The sequence below is a fragment of the Montipora capricornis genome, chromosome 8 (genome assembly GCF_036669925.1).
Source record: "Montipora capricornis isolate CH-2021 chromosome 8, ASM3666992v2, whole genome shotgun sequence".
NCBI lineage: Eukaryota > Metazoa > Cnidaria > Anthozoa > Scleractinia > Acroporidae > Montipora > Montipora capricornis.
This window is the reverse complement of record NC_090890.1, coordinates 34,679,926-34,694,341: the sequence shown is the minus strand read 5'-3', so window position 1 is coordinate 34,694,341 and position 14,416 is coordinate 34,679,926. Positions and strand designations below refer to the sequence as shown.

At 40.1% G+C, this 14,416-nt stretch overlaps 1 protein-coding gene across 1 annotated transcript; it reads left to right on the top strand.

Annotated features, from left to right (window-relative positions):
- Positions 1-2,568: 2,568 nt before the first annotated feature.
- On the top strand, positions 2,569-11,660 carry LOC138060113 (DNA damage-binding protein 1-like). The gene is made up of 10 exons (XM_068905820.1): positions 2,569-2,731; positions 3,634-3,828; positions 4,146-4,240; positions 4,554-4,658; positions 5,009-5,074; positions 6,665-6,860; positions 8,242-8,325; positions 8,717-8,819; positions 10,017-10,140; positions 10,603-11,660. Exons 1-10 carry the CDS (start codon positions 2,584-2,586, stop codon positions 10,684-10,686), a joined length of 1,200 nt encoding a protein of 399 aa, XP_068761921.1. The 5' UTR covers positions 2,569-2,583; the 3' UTR covers positions 10,687-11,660.
- Positions 11,661-14,416: the final 2,756 nt, after the last annotated feature.

Genomic DNA, 14,416 nt, shown 5'->3' with positions numbered 1-14,416 from the left:
ATTGTGCACCCCCTTTCACTGACCACCGCGAAGACTTTAATTAATGTAGAAATGGAATCGACAGACACAGTGCTGAGAAGACAGTGCCTGTTCATCCCCTCAGCTCACGGGGGATAAATAAATTCCCATTTTGGCCAAAAATGATGTGATTGTTCAGTAATAATTTCGACAAAGCAGTGGCAAAAAAGAGTTTATATGAAGAAATGTATCAAGCGGAAGAGACAAAATCACTTGAAGAATTCAGGGAAAATGAAACAATGCAAAACGCCAAAACAGATCTGAAAATATTGAAGCAGCAGGGAATCGAGAAGAAAAAGCAATCCATAACATATCAGAGTCCTAAACATGAAAAGCATAAAACCAGTTAAGGAAAGCTATACAGAGCTTCAAGGCTAAACCAAACTGAAATTTGGTCAAGCTCAAGACTTTGTTCTAAGTTAGAACCATTCCCTTTCACAAGTGATCTCAGTCTTTTTCGTGATAATAAACATGCCCTGCATATATATTCACTTGCTGTTATCAGTTATGGTTCAGATCCTCTGTTTCGAAGGGTAACATTATCAAAGATATAGTGATAAATATTCGCAAGGTTGTTGGAAGAATTTATACCTGGCACAAAAGTGCAACGAAACTTTGAACACATGGCACAGCTCTTAATATGAGGATGTGTTAAAGAGTAATCTTATGCGCAGTGGAAAGGTATACTTACTTCACAGTATTGACTTCGCCGCACAGGGATTTACCTCACATACATGCATTAGTTTTGGTATCTAGTTGGCTATGAGAGCCCACCATTCCTGTTTTCACATTATCCATGGCAACTATCAATGCTAATTCCATAAAGAAAACTCAGCCTGCCCATTTTAAACACTCGCGGTAACTTTCATATCCACGATTAAACAACAGTGGCACTTTGATTTATTTTTTCAAGACCCTTAAGGAATCGTGTCCTTTTACCACGCATGTGCGTTCTTGTTTTTTATTTGTCGGTTCCCTCTCGGAGAGAAAGAAGTCACCCCTCGGCACTCCCAACCACAATGCTAAGGAACATTCAAGTCGCTGTCGACAACAAATGTGTTTGCTTGTTCTGATCGACCCACTGTTATCTACTCCAGTAACCACAAACTGGTCTTCTCTAATGTAAACCTCAAGGTATCGTTTGACACAGTACTATACGTTTTCACAGGTCAAGCCGTGAATCTTTATCGTTGGTTTGCAGTTTTTCTTCGTTCCAGCCAATCACAGTTTTCTGTTTTTTGACAGAGCCAGTGACTTACATGTGTCCACATTAATTCCGAGGGTTTCCCATGACAGTAATGTGTTAGACGCTTATGGCTATAAAGGCGAACAACTTCGATTGTATAATTTCACATTTTTTTTTTTTTTTTTTTCGTGTTCATTGTTCTGCAAAGAAACCGGACCATCCACAGCAAATCCTGTTTGTTTCCATCTCGGGATGCGGAATATTATGATTTTTTTTTCCCATATTTTGCTTTGCTGCAGTCTTGCCGTGGCTACGCGAAGGCGCCCTTGACTATCGGAACAATTGACGCAATTGCAGAAGCTGCACATTCGGACAGTTCCAGCTTGGAGCAACGTCCGAGGTGAATTTTAATACGACTTTTGACGCTTTCGTATGGAGAGTATTGGTAGCCGTGATTTAGTCGTTATATCCCGATCCTGAGCAGAGTACGAAATCGTTATCGGTCCTATTACTGTATGAAGAACGGCACATAAGAGTCTTTTATTGTGTAAAACTGAAATTTTGCAAAAAAAAAAATCCTATCTTCTGTGTTGATGATTATTTGCCTGGTTACATCAAGTTCCCTATTTTACCTACTGGGTAAACTAGCGTTTGCCCCACGAGCGAGGAAGTTTTTTGTGTGTAACCTGCGTTCCCTAGACCGAATCTGCTTGCTCAAGGGTAATATTCATGGATACATAAAAGTGAACAAAAGAACTTCTCATGACAGTCCTGAACTGAAAGTACAGTTTATTTTCTGGTCTCCCTGAGGTGGCTTGGCTCATTTCATCCAAAGCAGAACGTACCTAATAAACGAAGATTCCCTAATGTATATTAATTTAATACCCTATGATTTTTAACCCGAAGGGGAGTCCTTTTACGGTGTAAACCGCATTCCCGGAGGGTACATGAAACCTGAGCTGAACCAACCCAAGCCATCCCTCCGTGAAGGCCCCAAACCTAAGGTGTGTGTAACCACAACTATTGTGAGTAGAGGGGGGGGGCTCGTTTGGGGCGTGATGTGTTATGGTTTCTTGTTAAGATCCACCACAATCACTTAATCCTGCCGTCAGTGGGGGGAACGAAACCCTACGGATTTCCCGATTTCTTGGTGGATAAGCCTGCACACCAAGGAAGCACACCGGGGACTATAATCAAGATTAGCGTTTAACAAGCGTAGACGTTTTCGGTGCTTAACCCCGCTGTGTTTCGTGATCTCTGATTTTCAGGCGCATTGCTTACCAAGAATCCACCCGACATTCGGCGTGATCTCAATGCGCATCGAGGTCCTGGATCCTACGACCAATAACACGCGACCCCTCCACCCCAGTGCAATCACCATGGCCCAGAACGTAACCAGCAGTGCGTCTTCCAGCATAGCTGGCAGTTTAGTTCAGAGTTCGAATAGAACAGCAGTGGATGGCATCACGTTTGGTGACGAAGTCGAAAGGAGTAGCTTGCTGATTATCGATCAACACACGTTCGAAGGTACCTTTTGGTGACAGTTAAGGACACTGCAGAGTGCAGAGGGGATTGACTAGGCGTTGTTTGCAAAATGTTCTACTGTACTCGTGCAGTAAAATTAATTCTGAGAAAGTCTGAGAATAGCTATCGAATGCCAACTTTAGGAGCAAGGGTGGCACAATCGGTTGGTGCTTGGCCTCGGTGCAAGAAGTCCCGAGTTCGATCCCCGGATCTCACATCCTTGTTCGACTTGTTTCCTTTCACTATAACATAAGTAGCTTTAAATACTTTTAAAACGGAGCACTGATGGTAAGAGGGGAGTAAAATGAGCGCACCCTCGGCTTCCTGGGAGAATACCCTCGGTCTAGAGGGTAAAGGAATCACCGACGTTAAATAAGGTGTACCTTTACCTAACTTCACCTCCCCCCCCCCCCCCTTTCCCTATTCCAACCCCTGTTTGTTACTCGCCCCACCCAGCTCCCAGCCTACTGATCAGAAGGTCAGCTTGTTTTCTAAACAGCCATTGGTTGACTTGATGACGTTGATAATGCACTTAACTAAGTCGCGGTAATATGGCGAAGGTTGGTTTTATTTGCTCGCATTGCATTTCCTGAGAGTCCGAAACAAGGAAATTCACCATGGCCACTTTTCAATTTTCTGACGATTAGGGGATCGTGTTCTCCAGTCACTCATTCATTTATTTTGTTTATTTGGGTGTGGCTCCTGCGACTTGTTAAAGGATAGCGTTAGAGTCCTCTGACACTGCTGTTGTTATACAGTTAATATTCATTAAGTACCGTGAGAACTGAAAGACATACGACCGCAAAATATAGGTTATTCACTCATTTATTTTTATTTTGTTTTTGGGTGCAGTTAAATCGGAGCCGTGCATGACGTGGTCGTAAAATTCCTTCTTCTTGTTTCAGTGACTCACGCACACGATCTTCAAGATCACGAGTGGGCAACCAGTTTAATATCCTGTAACTTATCTGGGGATGCAAACAGCTCGTATAGTGGTACAGCTGCCTCGAATACCTATTTCTGCGTTGGTACAGCTTTCGTTTTCCCCGAGGAGGCAGAACCGAAAACAGGTCGACTACTTCTGTTTCAGCTGTTGGAAGGTACGATAAAGAGCGATTCTGTCTTTTTGTCCGGCACCTGCTATCTTTAAAAAGAGAAAGAAAAAATGGGTATAATATTATTACCCACTAAAGTGGCTCGATCAGTAGCGTTTTTATGAACTATTTTCACACAAAACAAAACATGTTTATAAAGTGCATGCTAAGCTGCGTCTATGCAACAACATCAACGATTTATTTGCTCAAAAAAATGAAAAATAAAATAAAAGAAATAAGTAACATAGGAAAGTAGTTGCAAGGGTATTTTTGTAATCCTTTCTCACCAGAGTAATCTTGTTCTCTTTGCTGAATTGTTTCAGGAAAACTTGTGCAAATTGCTGAAAAAGAAGTTAAAGGTGCCGTTTACTCACTTGTGGAATTTAACGGCAAAGTTTTGGCTGGCATTAACAGCACGGTACGGCAAGTTGTACTTTGTACTTTGTACTTGTTCAACTCTTGAAAAGGACAGGGATTTCTTCACGACCTACGGTGTAATGAAGATATACGTTTACCAACTTTCTTTTTCTTTGTTTACGAATAAATAACAATGCTGTTTTAATGCTCTGTTTGGCACATTGCTAACGTTAAAATGCGATCATCGATATCTGCACTATTTACACGATTTTGTTTCGAACATTTCAAATTTATTATTCAGAATTCTCAGAAGAGGATCCTAAATCCGAGTTCAGTTTAGTTTTCAAAAGTAATGCGAAACTTCTTTTTTGCAGGTCAGTATCTATGAATGGACAGCAGACAAGGAGTTGCGAGTGGAGTGCAGCTTCTTGAACAACATCCTGGCTTTGTACCTCAAGTCTAAAGGGGATTTCATCTTGGTGAGTGCTGGGTTTTGAACAAAAGGTACAACTGAGTCTTCCGACAAAATGTACGAAATGCCGAATCTATGTCGCGACGGAAGGGGCTTATATTTGGACAGGGTATTTAATTTTATACAGTCAGCTAGGATAAACATGGAAAGAATTTTTTTTAGTTCAGATAGCTCTTGATTATTGTCCAACATGTCATTTTTCAGCTCACCAGCAAGAAACTATTGAATTAAAATACATGCGAAAGTGGCAGTGCAATTAACAGCTCATTCATCCGTAACTTATACTTTTTATGATTCACACGGTGACTCATGGGTCATCGAAATCTAACGGGTGATTTATGTTGTGTTCGCTCGAAGGTCGGTGACTTGATGAGGTCCATGACATTATTAGCGTACAAGTCAATGGAAGGAAGCTTGGAAGAGGTAGAGTCATCTCTTTCTTCTAATACAGCGGTTTTCAATTGAATGTCGAAAGTAATTAGCGAATTGCTTTGGTTTTGCATTACTTCACTCAGTGATTGGTTCAAAGTTCTCGCACCACTTTTCCAACCAATCAGAAGTGAAACCAAAGCCAATCGTGGCTCGCGCGTGCACATTTTCCCGTGCTTTGTTTCGGCTGCTTGTAATTACTTCGAGTTTTGATTGGTTTACTGGATTGTGTCCGTCCTATTTGATTGGCCAAAGTAATTACTTTGGTTTTGGTTTTACGACACTCGATTGAAACTCCTTCTAAATACATGTATTTTTACGCCTTATTTGTCTTAAACCGTTCAACGTTCACTGGAGAAAAATGTATGCAGAAAGTACACGAGAAACGTATTTCGTGTCTCAAAGCGTACTCGTGTTTTTCCATCTAGTGGAGAAAAAATTCTACATTCTTGACTTATTTAGGAAAGATGTTGTGGAGGGGTGGATTTACTAAATCCTGGTTATGTTTCTTAATCAAGTGATGGAGATAGTTTGCATTAATTAGAGCTCGAGTTCCGAAAGATTAGATTTTGGAAAGCTTTTTCTTGATAAATTTATTGAAGACTATAGGCAGTAGTTTAAAATTCTATACTATTTTAACTATAGATAACCGAAACGTTTCCAATAATTTTAAACAGCCATGTCCCGGTGGGGCAATTGGTTGAGCACCGCGCTGGCCATGCGGACGGGAGGTCGTGAGTTCGACTCCGGTCGGACCAGCACTCAGGGTGCTTACCATTTAGCCAAAAAATCCGGAAATTTCGGTTTGAGGTCAAATGGAAAGGCAATTTTCCGGAAAATCTTTTCGGAAATTGTGGACAACCTCCAGAGGTAGTCCTCTTTTTCCGTTCGGAACGGAATTCGCGAAATGCTCTTTTGCGAGAACCTTCCGTTTCCAGGCCCTTTCTCACAAGATCGAGTAAAATATGCGGGATGGAATGCTGTGTAGTAAAATGGTAAGCGCCATTCTCATCCGGTTGGTCATTAAATTCGGAAAATCGCTTACCTTTATGCAACGATCATTCCATCCGGATTATTTGGCTAAATGGTAAGCACCCTCAGTGTCTATGAATAACTGAGGAGAAAGTGCTGCCTTTGTAATTACATCTGGAAATGGTTAGACTTTCGAGTCTTCTCGGAAAAAAACGTTAAACTGTAGGCCCCGTCTCACACCCTTCAATGTTCATAAACCATTGAGGCGTAAAAGAACCTACACACTATTCGGAAAGAGTAGGGCATGAAGCTCCCGACTGATAATGTGGTCTGTCCTCTGTGGTGTATCATGGTTCAGGTTGGAAGGGTAAAATGCCCGGAGATATTAGCTGCGTCAAGTTACTCTAAAATCCGAGGGTAAATAAAGATGATTTGATATGATATAGTTAATTGTAAGATTTTGATAATGTCTAAGTTGTAATGCTTAACCGAATTAAAATGTATATTGATGGCTGCGCAATATAAATTAATAAATTATAAACCGTAATTGTATTGTTGCATGGCGACTCGGCCATTTAAAAACTGTGACTTTTCTCTTATTTTGTATTTCAGATAGCTCATGATTATAGTCCAAACTGGATGGTAGCAGTGGAAATTATTGATGATGATACTTTTTTAGGAGCTGGAAACTCATTTAATCTGTTCACGTGCCAGAAAGATAGTGGATCAGCTGCTGATGATGACAGATCGTACTTGCAAGAAGCGGGACAGTTTCATCTGGGAGAGTTTGTTAATGTGTTTAGACATGGTGAGTTGAAGGTCCAGTGGAACAGCGTCTTGTCTTCATGACTCTATTAGCGAGAGTTATTGGGATAGTGAACCTACCAAATCAACTTTTTCGTACACTGTAGCCTTTGGTTTTCTTTACTTCAATAGGCCCTCAATTTAATCTCAAATAATGGGTTTAGCGTTTTTTCGCAGGTATTTTCTAATGTACATGTGCTTTGCCTTGTAGTACGTATGCACATGACGTCACGCGGCAACCATCTTGGTGTTCCAAACTAATCCTCTGGGAATTGAACTCTATTTTTATACAACTGGTTTCTTTTGTTTCATTAAATTAGCATGCCATTATAGTCACGTGAGTGACATGGAAAATGATAACGCAAATAACGCTTTGCTTCAAAATTCTTTGTGGGAAGCCTGGTTTTGTCTAAAAATATGGACTTTATCAACTGAGCCGAATTTGTTGAAGTATTCCATTCGTGCTTTTGCTACGCCAAACTATGGGACACTTTGTACCTCGTTGCCCGTTTGGCATCTCGTGTCTAACGCAAACTTTCGGAATAATTATTAAATATTAACATTTTTAGTTATTGTTATTAATTATCAAATAATCTAAAGCCGCTGTTACACGGTGAAAGTTTTAGCCGAAACTTATGTGCAACGGCGCTGCAAAAAAAGTTTTAGGAGGTGTTGCACCGTGTAACATGAAAGTTCGAAACTCGTTCGGGAACGTTTAAAACTGGTCTCGAAATGTTGTTTACATGGCCTAAGCCGGTTTCTGATTGGCTTACGCAGCGTGGCGTAACAAGACCGAACGACATCTGTTTCACGAAGTGGTGTTACACCTTAGCCAATGGTCAGCGCGATTAATTCATTTTGTCATGCGCTTCATCGAGGTTAAAATCGCTCTCTGGCTACCAACCGCATTTGTCCTTGGTGACTCGACCAAAAGTATCAGTTGGCTCCCTTACGCTTTCATGACGATTGGTTTGATCCTTTTTGAAATGTTGTTGTATTCACGACCTTAAAACTCTCAACACCGCAGTATATAAATATAGATTATTTTAATTTCCTGTTTTATTTTAAAGTTGACGGTTTTAGACCTTGCGGGTAAACCCTTTTGATTCCAATTTCATTTTTCGTGTTATCGATTCATTGAGAACCAGTAACTCTATTCCCAAGAGCGCATATTCTCCCAACTAGTACCATAGAGTTCTTTGTTGTATAGTCATGAGAATTTGGTGCTATATCAAGAGCACATCCGTCTTAAACTAATAATAATCTTCATTCTCAATACTTTTCTGACTGAGATTTCATTGAAATTGTGAAGAGAATTTATGTACCGATCATTCCTAGGACTCAAAGGGTAAAGGTTTGTTTGTTGCGGTTTTTTTCACTTACAGGATCTCTAGTTATGGAGCATCCCGGTGAAGCATCAAGTCCATTCCAAGGTTGTATTTTATTTGGCACAGTCAATGGAACAATTGGTGAGACCCCCCTATGTTCATTCTGTGTACCTATCAAAAAAATTCCTATTTCGATTTCTTGGTGTATTAATTTATTCCGCTTCTCCCAGTTGAAGTAAGCGGGCGTAACTCCTCAAAAGGAGGAACAATACAGTCGCAATTCGATGTTGAACCGACCGTGACCCTGCACAATCTTTTGTTTTTGGTTCGCAAGTTAATTTCGAATAAATTAGTCCAAGCTTTTGATTGGTTATCCTGCCGAAAAAAGAGTGTTTTTGTCGGGTTTTGTGCAGGGTCAAGGCCAAAAAAGCAATTAAAAACATGAAACAAAGAAACTTGTCGAGTTTCATAACCAGCCTACATCTATTAACTATGTGTTGTATTAACCCTTCTGTTATTTTGAACTTAACAGGAATCGTGGCGCAGTTGCCTCAAGAGCTGAGCAACTTCTTGACTCAAATTCAAGGCAAACTTAGTAAAGTGATCAAAAGCGTGGGAAAGATAGACCATGAATTATATCCTTTTTGTGAACGACAGACTAGATGCAAATTGTCTTCGTTCATGATACTGTCCGTGCCACCATAATTTTTTTTTTTTTACTATTTCCCAGTCTTCCTTCGGATTCCTTTCGTCAGACGTTTACTGGAACCGTGTGACTTCTAGGACCTTGATGTTACGTGACTTATATCCGTGAAGTGTTCTTTCACTCATCGTGCAGACTTCACTGCGATTTTCGTAATTCTGCGGAATCTCATCTTCAAACGTTCGACGCCAAGCTGATATCTAGAGTTGACGCTGAAATCAATTGATTCGTAACATAACCTACCAATCAGCAGCGTTAATTTGGTTCCCACGGTACATTCGAACTGGACTCCGCCAATGGAAAGCGATGGAATCTGCACGAATCGTTTCACTGAAACCTCAAAAGATGTCAAAATGGTATTCGAGCTGTGAACTCCAATTCACTTTCCGGAGGCGGAGTCGATCTTCCCGGCTATTTTTGCAAATTTGATTGATGGAAGCCAAAATGCAGTTGAGTGCTTAGTGCTTGAAAGTCAGTGAAATTCCGCAGAATTATGAAAACAGCGGTAAAACTTAGAGACCGGAAAGTATAATAGAGAAGTGATCCTAGCACCCACCTGGACAATTTAGAGAATTTAAGAGAATTGTCTGTTATAGGCACCGTTCATTTTGTGAAAATATTATCGTATGTAAACTCCGCCGTATGTGAGCTCTTTTTACTGAAAAAAATTCATGTATTCGATTTACCGTCTGCATGACAACAACAACAACAGCAAAAAGGTTTATTTATACAACACATGAAAAAGAAGAAGAGAACAAAAATTAGTATAACTTAAATAGGGTATAAGGCCACCTAGAAAACAACACGAAAGCTAATCTAGCTAGGAGGCGTAGCAATAGTCAAATTACAATAGTAGTAATTGTTGAATGCAGGCGCAATTATAAAAGCAAAATTACAAAAAAAAAGAAAACAAAAATAAATTAATTAAAAATTAAACACACAATTTAAAAAAATTCATGGAATAGATAAAACAACAGGAGAGAAAATAAAAATTGATTAACAGGAATCAACCACTTAGGTATTTAAGCCGCCGAAGACCGCCAACAGTGACAAAATATTTCATATGAAGACTTGCGGGGTCAGGTAACACATAACAGCTACCTGTGTTCTTTTCTTTGACTTTTTGTACCTGGCGCTCCTTTTCCAATGAGCGAAAACAAGAACCTGCGGCAGGATTTGTGGACGGGGATCTAATCGAAAGTTTCCTAGATCTTCCGCGGGCAAAGATGGAGGAGGTAGTCTCGGGACTACAAGTAAGTGAGAGTTATTTTGCTTAGAAACTTTTGGATGGTTAAAAAGAATCTCTGAGTACTGTAAGCTAACTCAGGGTCAACTGTCTTCCTCAGATGCATTATGTTAATTCCCCTAAAGCAGGCTCGTTGGCAACGCGTTAAATACTTGGTAACACATACCGTATTCCTCGTCCCTTCAAGAAATACGTTTTTGTCTGAGTCTTATTGCGCAGCTTTTTTAACCCCCCCCCCCCCCCCCAAAAAAAAAAAAAGTTGGTAAGTTTTTCAAATTACTACATGCAGTTTGCATTTCTACTGAATCCGAGTAGGTCCATCGTTTAAAAGCTGATGCTACAAAGCATTGCAACATTTGAAAAAATCAATGTCTCGAGAGGCGTTGTTAGAAGTAGAGGATTTCTTTCTTTAGCAACACATCAGCAATAAGTCATTTTTTTAAAAAAAGTACTTTGCCTGCATTAACAGATAGATGACGGTAGCGGAATGAAAAAGGAATGCACTGTGGAAGATCTTGTCAAAGTCGTCGAAGAACTAACGCGGATACACTAGAAGTGGATTATATGCGGTTCCAAAAGGAACTTGGATCATCTGACGTGAGGGCAATGCCTATATCTAAGACTTTTGGAAACGTTGTAAATAGAGGCTTCCTCTAACAGTGACTGCTCTTCAAGTGATTGAGACGCGTTCTTCTACTGTCGTTGAGCCAGTTTGGGTATGGACATTTCTTCCACATTGTACCTGCCACTTACTGCTTGTATATTTCCATGGTAATTTTGGCTCGAGAAGGACGCTTAGTGTTTTTGAGAGAATCCATCGGCTCCTAAACTGCCTCCCATTTACGAGTAAAATCGTCTGACGGTAGACAGAGTAAAATCTATGTAGCCTCGTTCCTGGGAGTGATTGGGTTAACATTTGGGAGTTTGGAGCGACTTGTAACTTCACGAATTGTGTCACTTTTTTGTCGTCATATAATACCTGTATTATACATGGACAAATCGTTTCGGTGCATCGAGTTTGTGTGATATTTTAATGATACGTTTCGTGAAATGTACACGCAAACCTCCGTGGGCAGTGCAACCCGCAAGAGACTTTATTGGTGCGTACGAGCCTTAGACATGCGTTTCAACTGAGTGAAGGTGCTAAAGGAACAACAAAATCGCTGAGTCCTTGTTTAATTTAAATTCCCATGCATCTGTGTTGCTTTAGACGGAAACGGTACATCGTAGCCAACGGTCACGCCACATTTCATTGGCTTTATCAAACATAACCGTGCTGCATGTGTAACACGCATTTTACTGCATTACTGTGAGAGTTCATTGCTTGGCAACAACAAGAAGTGACCAAATGTATGGTTTTGACGAGATCGAACGGCATTTAGTCGCTCATTCCTCAACTTTACTTTGATTCGTTCTCGTTAAATGGGAACCTACAGCATTTTTATTTTTCCATCCGTTTCTGATAACTATTTTGCTTGAGTTCCCTTATGACTGTCCATACACCAGATTAAACATAATGCAATGTGACGAACTGAATAATTGATTTTTATTGCGTCTCTATTGTTTTTACTCAGTTAAGGGAACCTTCTCCCCTACATTAAGATAACTTTAAACCAGGGGAAACAATGTTTGCAATCAAAGTTGTATGACTTATTTTTAGAAAGCGTTTGAACCAGTGAAAAAAGTCGCATTCAGGTATCGCTTTCATATTTCTCGGGCGCCGACGCGTTGAATTATCGTCTTATGTTTGCCTCTTTGTTTTGACACAAAAAGCTTTGGTTTAAGCAAACAGTGAATAACCAACTGTTAACTTGTTGCGGGTAAATAGACGCACAGGTAACGGCTTTTACGTTTTCATGAGTAATACAGGTACAGTCTTGTTCCGTTCTTGATCTTGTACTCCTTAAGTGTGGAATTGGTGAATCTGTACTCGGCCTTAGTGGCTGGATTAAACAGCATTAGAGCATTGGATCGGCTTCTGCACGGATAGTTCTCCTTGTGAAGGGCCATTCTCCTTGACCGGTGAAAAATGGTGCACAGTTGTTCGACAAGGTACTTAATGGTGTCAGTGTCTTGGACACCCAGTGTAACATGTTCCCTGGGTACCCAGTACTCTTTGCTTTCGGAGCTAGCACGAATAATGACGAGCTCTTTAAGGAAGAGAGAACACGAGATTTTGCGTTAAAACCTAGCCCCAGTTGTTCAAACGATGGATAGCGCTATCCGCCGGATAAATTAATATCCAGTGGATAAGTAATAGCGAAACCAATTGCGCTATCCAATGGATAGTGATTTGTCCGGTGGATAGCGTTATCCACCTTTTGAACAACTGGGGCCTGGTGTGTTTAGGAATTGAGATTGTACAAAATGGTACAGCTCTGATAACTCTTGAAAATTACGAGAATCCTTTGGAAAGCTCGAAACGTACAGAAAGGTTGCATCGATGAAGTCGATCCCCATTTTTTTTTTCTGAGGTTTACTCTGGAAAGGTCGATTGCACGAGAGGTTTCTTCCTGAGTCATTGGCAAGGTTGGCGTATTGGTACGGGGCACTTGCCTTGTACAGTGTGTCTCGGGTTTTACCCTACCCAGAGAGTCGACTTCCCAAGTACTTCTATTTTCCCCCCATATGATTTGACCCGCTTTACTTGTAATTTATTTCGCTTCCATTTGCGGTTGTATAGCAGTTCAAGGGGCATTTTCGGCTCTGCCATATTACGCGTGAGACGATGATGATAATGCAGCCTCGTTCCCAGTGTCTCTCTTTTTCCCTTGCCCGTGAAGGGAAGACGAGAAACCCTGCGAAAGAGGTGGGATGATGATGATTATTATATTAATTATTATCATTATTTTTCAAAAGCTATTCTCCAAGGGAAAAATGGCCCATGTATCCGCCACTGTTGTGCATCTAAAAAACAGAAACTGAACAATTCATTTTCGCGATGTAGCTTATTAAATTATGAGATGACGACGATATAGAAATAGTTCATTTCTTATTGCACAACAATGAACTTGTTTCACCTCTTACCTGCTACCACCAGATGAGAGCCGAGCGACGCAGTCAAAACTATAAGCGAAAGCATCCTTCGAGAAGAATTCTCAGACGCCATAGAAACCATGACTTTTTAGTGGTTTTTTTTCTTTTGACTTAGACTGGAGAAATTGACCTGATTTCCAATTATTTGTCATAATTCAAAGTGATAAGATCACTTGCTCTTTCATGACCTCTTATATGTCACTTTAGACGCTGTGTAAGGGTCATATAGTGTACGTACACATCACTGTTTGGACTGTTCATTGACCGGTTTTTTGAAAGATGGAAAGACTCCCCCTTTTTCAACTACTCAAATGATGAAGAATAAAAGGAAAAGCAGTTAAGCTAGTAGTTAGAATACAAGCGGAAAGAGTTCTAAGTCTCTAAAATTGGCTGCAAAATGGTATATGGTCGAGCAAGTCAAAGTGATGTTCATGTCGAAGTACAATCGACTATTTTTTTTCACAGGGAATTTTTTTTTGCCCTAGAAACAATAAGAGGTCGAAAAACAAAGGTTTTGAGGATATATGGTCTTGTTCAATTGTGGCGAATTAAGTTCTTGTTTGTTGGATCCCTTTGATTGATTTTGTTTTTTCTCTTTTTACATCTGAGCCATTAATGTGGAACTCAACAAAAATAGCATATGCCTGTCTTAAAATAGTGCGTGCGAGTTTAAATTAACTGCAGGAAATAAAGTTGTCGTTGCGATGAGTAGAAATTTTGCAGCTATATAAATATTAGGACGCTTTGACGTCATGCGGCCACAATTCGGTTTTACAGCTGGAAGGAAACACATTTTTAGCACAGTAAACAAATCAAAAATAGCTGTTGTTACGTCACCAAGGACGTCCAATGTTTCGTTTCTCTTTTAAACAAAACGAATAATTCTCAAGTATTGTAATACATCTGTATTGATTGAACTTCTGAAGAGGTGAATCCGGCGGACATTGTCGTCTAGTCGTAGAATTCGCTATCCGCGGACAGCCTTTGTTTTAAGATCAAATCGTCAGTTTCTTAAAATATAGTGAATTTTATGACGGACGGTTTCTATCAGCTATTTGAATTTGTGTCAAAGCATACTACCCGATATCTCAATTTATAGTTGCGACCTGACATTTTCTCAGTTGTCAAGAGTTCTGGCAAGCATTTTCTTGAAATAGCTACAAACAAAACCGCGCTAAAATGAAAAATATCTTCGACAAATTGGTAATATCATTGCTATTTCAAATAAAGTTTTGAAATCGGGATTC

Bases quoted from the DNA above. Each gene is read 5' to 3' on its own strand.
- LOC138060113 (XM_068905820.1), top strand. From the start codon at position 2,584: ATGGCCCAGAACGTAACCAGCAGTGCGTCTTCCAGCATAGCTGGCAGT. The intron at 4,241-4,553 runs GTACGGCAAGTT...TCTTTTTTGCAG, and splicing joins TGGCTGGCATTAACAGCACG to GTCAGTATCTATGAATGGAC. The intron at 5,075-6,664 runs GTAGAGTCATCT...TTTGTATTTCAG, and splicing joins TGGAAGGAAGCTTGGAAGAG to ATAGCTCATGATTATAGTCC.